Consider the following 6,397-nt stretch of genomic DNA (forward strand, 5'->3'; position numbering starts at 1 on the left):
GTTCCCACATCCCCTCCCTTGCCTGCACTTCCCTCTACCTAATTTACTTTCTTGATAGTGTTTTTTGGTGCATAAAATTTTTAAATTTTGATGAAGTTCAAGTTTTTTCTTTCATTGCAAATTGTTTTAGTGTCATATTTAAGAAATCAATGTTTAATAAAAGGTCACAAAGATTTATGCATATGTTTTCTTCTAAGAATTTTATAGTTTGAGTTCTAACCCTTAAAGTCTTTACTCCCTTTGGAGTTCATTTTTAGTAAGATATCCAGATTCATTTGTTTTTGCATGTGAGACGTAGAGTTGTCCAAGCACCACTTGTGGAAAAGACTCTTCCTTCTCCATGAATGGTCTTCACATTTTGGCAAAATTCAGTTGGACCTGGGTTTACTTCTGGACTCTCAATTCTTTCCATTTATCTATAGTGTGTCCTTATGCTAGCACCTCACGCTTTTATTACCATTGTTTTGTGGTAAGTTTTGAAACTGGGAAATGTGAACACTTCCTTTTTTTTTCTTATTTTGTCCTTTCTCAAGATTGTTTTGGCTATTCTGGATCACTTACAATTCTATATGGATTTTAGAATCAGAACTTATCAATTTCTACAAAGAAGTCAATAGGGATGGAGCATTAATTTTGCTTATATAAATTTGCAAAATTTATATATTCTCAACTGTAGAATCTGATCAGATATATGACTTGGAAATATTCCAGGAGAGCTGCTCTACTGAGTGAGAAGAAATTCCATGACAGGCACAGTAGCACATATTTAAACCTTATGCTGTACAACTGAGTCTTTGATAATTGCATCTCAATACAAATTCACAGTGGCATGCAAACTAATGATAACCATATGGTGCTGTTGAATTTGAGGGAACACTAAGGACATATGGATTCCTTACATTTGCACTGATATGATAATTTAAATTGTATTCACAATCTTTTCCCATTTGGGGATTTAGTGAAGTGGGCATTTATTATCAGTTGTTATTTTACATAAGGTGAAATTAGACACAAAGCAGATAAGAAGCGACTTGCTCAAAGGGATAAGCTAGAAAGTAGGGTAACTAATCACAGTGGTCTCCCTGAAACTAAGGGTCCAAAGACCTTTGGCACTTAAACTGGGAGAGTCCCAGGGAAACTGGGCTGAGTTGGTCACTCTAATGAGTAGTAGAGACTGCATAAGAAACTAGGCTATTTAATTCTTGTTTAGCACTTTTCTTAGTATGATGATCTAATCAGGTAGTCTTGCCCTTCTCTGCTTTGGGAAATTCTACTTAAAACCCTCTCTTTATTCATCTTTTCTTGACTAGTCTTGTCTGAGACATCAGCCACCCTTGCCCTCCAGCAATCTCTTGTGTTTGGTGTGCCAGCCACAGTAGATTATGCATTTTCTTCTCTCTGTGGGTTCTAATAGTTGTTCATTATATTAATCTTTCCTCTCTCCTTCAGACTGTAGGAAGGTGGGAACAACCTGCCTTCTCCCCAGACAGGAATGTATGCCTGACCAACAGGAATTAAGTGGATATTCAAAACACCTTTCAGGGTCAGGTAAGTTGTCTAGGAGCCACCGAGTATTTACAATTCAATTATTACTTAATGATAAGCAAGAGCCACTTAATGCCAGAAAAAAAAGTTTGTTTATTTATTGCATCTCTATGTGGATCATAAAGAAAAGCACTGCTTCATACAAATGCAGAGAACCGACTTTGGCGTCCATTGTGCCCTAGTCGTGGTAGCACCTGTAGTCTCCTGGCCTGAGCAGGTACTGCTGCCCCCTGTAGTTGGGCATCTTGTAGAGGACCCAGCAGCCCTCCAACACATGGACAGAGTAGATCTTGTTGAGATGGTAGCGATTGTGGATACAGGAGCAGTCTTCTGCGAGCTCAGACACCAGGCCTCTGTAATCACTTCTCTCATACAACCTTATCCTGTGCAAGCTGGTCTGTTGTGATAATCAACAAAAGAACAAAAATGAACATATGTGTGGTACTAACAATACTGACACAGTCAGCCTTTTATTTTCATGAAATGAGCTTTTCCGACAATCCTCTAAAAAGTTTCTCCCTAATCCTACTCCTTGTGTTATTGTTCTAACAAATTAGGAAGAGTATTAAAATAAAGTTGACCTGACCAGTGAACTGGAGATCTTGCAGAAGAAACTAGCATTGAGGGCTGAGGATTTAGTTCAGTTGGTAGAGTGCTTGCCTTGCATGCACTAAACCCCTGGGTTCAATCCCCAGCACCACAAAATAAAACAAAACAAAAACTAGCATTGAAACACAGGGAATAGTAGTGTTTTTCCTTTGTAAGTAGTCACTCTCCACAGCCCTGACCAATGTGTCTGCAGATAGAATTTTAACTCACATTTGCATTTTGGCCACATAGAACTGTGTCCTATCTAGCTTGTTTTAAGGTTCCATTTTGCACTCATGATATACAGTGATTCCTATTTACTCTGGTCCACATGTCTCTTCAAAGGATATTTGGCCAAGTGATTTGTGCAATTTGGGTTTCTGCTTATTTTTATCTCTTTGTGCATCTGAAAATTTTTCTAGCTTAAATTTTATTTATTTATTTGTTCTTTTGTTTGTTTGTTTGTTTGTTTATTGGCAGCACTGGGAATTGAACCCAGGGTCTCTTTCTATTCTTGAATCTCTTTGCCATGCCACATGATTTGGTGACATCACAAAGTATAAACATGTTTCATGTGACTAAGAAACATGAAGCAGCACTTTGGTGAGAACCAAGACCCATGAAATCCTAATCAATTATCTGTCTCTTTCATTTTAAGAAACTACTTGATGATGATCACTTGAAAGCCACAGGTGCCGAAACACAGTGTTCTAGGTTCTGGATCAGTGTGTCATGGAGGGTAGTGAAGAGAACCAGTGGTACAATCAGAGATGTTCTACCTACATTGCTCTTGCATGGGTGGTTAACTTTTTATCATTAAAAAAGAATTACCTGTGTGGGCTTTTTTCTTGACTGAGCAAGATGATTTTTTTTTAAAATTAGAGATTGTCTAGATGCTTTCAACTTTAAATTTATTTTAAAAGTTTATTTAGTTTTGAATTGACAGGTAAATTTGTAATATTTATCATGCACGACGTGATGCTTTTAAGCGTATACTGTATACATTGTGGAGTGGTTAAAGCTAGCTAATACATATAGGTATCGACACATGGTTATCATTTTTGTGGTGAAAGCACTTAACATCCACTGTCTTAGCACTTAAGAAGACAATATATAGTTGGGCATGATGGCGCATGCCTGTAATCCCGGCAACATGGGAGGCAGAGGCAGGAGGATTGCAAGTTCGATTCCCTAAGCAACTTAGGAAGACCCTGCCTCAAAATAAAAAATTAGAAGGGCTGTGATGTAGTTCAGTGGTAAAGTGCTCCTGGGTTCAATCCCTAGTGAGAAAAAAAAAAAGAGAATGCAATATATAATCATCAACTGTAATCATCAAGTGTACAATAGATTTCTGGACTTATTCTTCCTACCTGTGATTATTATGATTATACATCCTTGGAACAACGTGTCCCCAAACCTTCCCTCGTTACCAACTGCCCTAGCTTCTAGTATCACCATTCTCCTTTCTATGAGATCAACGTTTTAAGATTTCACTTCAGAGTGAGATTACAGGCATTTGTTTTTCTGTGTCTGGTTTATTTCACTTAACATAAGGTCCTCTAGGTTTATCCATGTCTTTACACATGACAGAATTTCCTTCTTTTTATGGATGGATGTCCTATATCTCTATTCAGCCAATTTTATTTTTAAAGGTCATAATTTCTTATGCTCCAAAGTAATGTTGAGGTCCTTAAGGAAGAAAAATATAGATTACAGGATATATATATATATAAATGGAAATCAATTTTATTTATATATATATATATATTTTTTTTTTTTTTTGAAGGTAGGATCTTGCTGTCTTTACAGTGAGCTCTAGTACACTTTTAGGAACAAACAACTGACAGGAGCTGACCTCTCACATCAGTCAGGTGGAAGCAAGACTCACATAAGGAATCACGCGGCAGGAGCGGATGGAGTCATTGAAGCCCATCCACTGCTGGTAGGAGGGGTAGTCCCCCCGCCGCAGGAAGTACTGGTAGCCCTGGTAGTTGGGCTGCTCATAGAGCATCCAGCAGCCGCTGTCCACGCGGATGGAGTTGCAGCGGCTGAAGTAGGTCTGCAGGTTGGGGCAGTCGCTGCTGCACTCGTAGCAGCGGCCCTGGAAGCCCCGGTCCTCGTAGAATATGATCTGCAGTGGGAACAAGGTGACAGCACATGGTCAGCCTGGAGGAACATCCCCCACAGAGTAGACACTTGATAGTCACATATGGCACTTGGATTGGCTCACCTTCCCCATGGTTGTGGAGAGCGGATGATCGGCGTCCAGTGTGATGGGGACAAGTGTGGTAGCTGATATATATATATAGCAGGATGGCTGCTGTGTTGGCAAGAACCACACAAAAGCGACGTGGAGGTAAAGCGTAAGGGGATTTCTGTGTTCTCTCTGTTTTTCATTTGGGATCATGGGGCAGGGGGCTCTCATTCTCTCTGGCATTTTCGAGTCGTCCTCACTAGCTCCAGTGAAAGGAATTAAAGTCAGCAGAGCCATTATGACCTTGGAGACAAAGGGCGCACTTCTCATCCTATGCAGCTCTCTAGAAATACATGACATGCCCAGCATTTTGCAGTTTGCCTATAGAAACTGCTGAGACGAGGGTCGGTGGTTCCATCCGAGGGAGCTCACCGGAAATCATACGAACTCCAGAAGGACTTGAAGTGCAAAGGGGAAACAAAAGATCTTAAAATATCCGTTAATCAAAAGACAATTGCATTTCTTCATCAGCATAATATGGTTTTGATTTTTTAAAAACTTTAGCATGTTTAGGATAAAAAGATTAGAACTGTGTATCTACTAAGATGTCAATCATGGTTATCGATGAATGGAAAGATTATAGGTCTTAGTTTTATGTTTTTATTTCTTTTGCTGCTTTCTATTTCCTTAGTTTCTATCATAAACATATATTGCAGTTTCATGTGATAAAAACAGTCACATTAATTTTTAAATGTATGAATTTGAGTTAATGGTGAAAAGCACTTTTGGAAATAGACATGTTTTGTCATGAGAATAAACACTTCTCAAGCTAAAAATAAAGCTATCTCCCAAGAGTCTGAGACACTCAAAGAGCAGGACAATACTCATGATCTTTTCACTCCCCTTCTGTCACCACCCTTCTCCTAGGGTTGCTTGTTGTTTTTAAAATTCATGTTTTGATTTGCTTGTGTTACTGTTTCATTGAGTCCAGTTGACTGCCTGAAGAGCTTTCTCCATTGCTGCCAATTGACATGTTTGGAAGCACTCCTCCGATATGCAGGGATTGGGGATGCTCCAAACCTCAGGTGGTCCTTTGTCATCCCATCCCCTGTGTATGTGGTGTGATGAAATCAAACACCTTTGTGCTTCAGACCAATGGAGGGACTCCAGAAAGATATCTAACTATGGCTAGCAGCACATTCACAATGCTATTTGCAAAAACCCTCAGGCAACACTTACAGCCAGTATGCAGATGGCAAAAGGAGAGACAGAAATAGCCACAAAGAAAAGATCTTTTCTCATAACTAGCAGAGCTAGATTAAAAAAAAAAAAATCTGTACAAAGTCCTGAGCTAGTCCCCTGACAGTGTCTACAGTGACCACAGGTTGCCAATTCCCACTCCTTTCTCCCTCCTAATGTTGCAAGTCTCCTGGTAAATCTCAAAAACAACTACAATCAGATCCAGTGTGCAAAGGCTGGTTTGGACGCCCCAGCCACAAGCCCACATGGAAACATCACCATTTTCAGTCAAAAAACCCCACACGTGCTTTTGCACATGTTAAGGAAACTATTCTTCAGAAAGTTGGCATACCCAAACCTTGAGAAAGGTACGATCTGTACTGATATTCATTTGATCCAACTGTCATTACAAATCTTGACAGGCTAAACCATGTGCCTAGTCGGCATTTTGAAAAAGTACTGAAAGAACAGAACATTTTCTTTTCCTAGTAGTTCTTATATTCTACTGAGAGAAAACTTGCATCCATTTTTCTTTTAAAACTATATTGATGAGAAGCTGAATGTGATGGCACATGCCTGTAATCCTAGTGACTCTGGAAGCTGAGGCAGGAGGATTGCAAGTTTGAGGCCAGCCTCAGCAACTTAGCCAGACCCTAAGTGTGTTAGTGAGACCCTGTTTCAAAATTAAAAACAAAAAAATCAAAATTCAAAGATGCAGCTCAGAGATAAAGTGGTCCTGGGTTCAATCCCCAATACCAAAACAGACAGACAAACAAAAAACTATATTGATGTAATTTTAAATATTTTTCATTTTAGGACATAGCTAAGTCA

The 6,397-nt window shown here is 39.3% G+C and overlaps 1 protein-coding gene across 1 annotated transcript; it reads right to left on the minus strand.

Annotated features, from left to right (window-relative positions):
- Positions 1-1,618: 1,618 nt before the first annotated feature.
- LOC120883628 (gamma-crystallin A) lies at positions 1,619-6,203 on the minus strand. The gene is made up of 3 exons (XM_021721276.3): positions 4,364-6,203; positions 4,022-4,264; positions 1,619-1,942 (listed from the first exon to the last, which is right to left on the minus strand). The coding sequence occupies exons 1-3, from the start codon at positions 4,694-4,696 to the stop codon at positions 1,724-1,726; spliced, it is 795 nt and encodes a 264-aa protein (XP_021576951.2). The 5' UTR covers positions 4,697-6,203; the 3' UTR covers positions 1,619-1,723.
- Positions 6,204-6,397: the final 194 nt, after the last annotated feature.

This window comes from Ictidomys tridecemlineatus, chromosome 7 (assembly GCF_052094955.1).
Source record: "Ictidomys tridecemlineatus isolate mIctTri1 chromosome 7, mIctTri1.hap1, whole genome shotgun sequence".
In the NCBI taxonomy this organism is placed as follows: Eukaryota; Metazoa; Chordata; class Mammalia; order Rodentia; family Sciuridae; genus Ictidomys; species Ictidomys tridecemlineatus.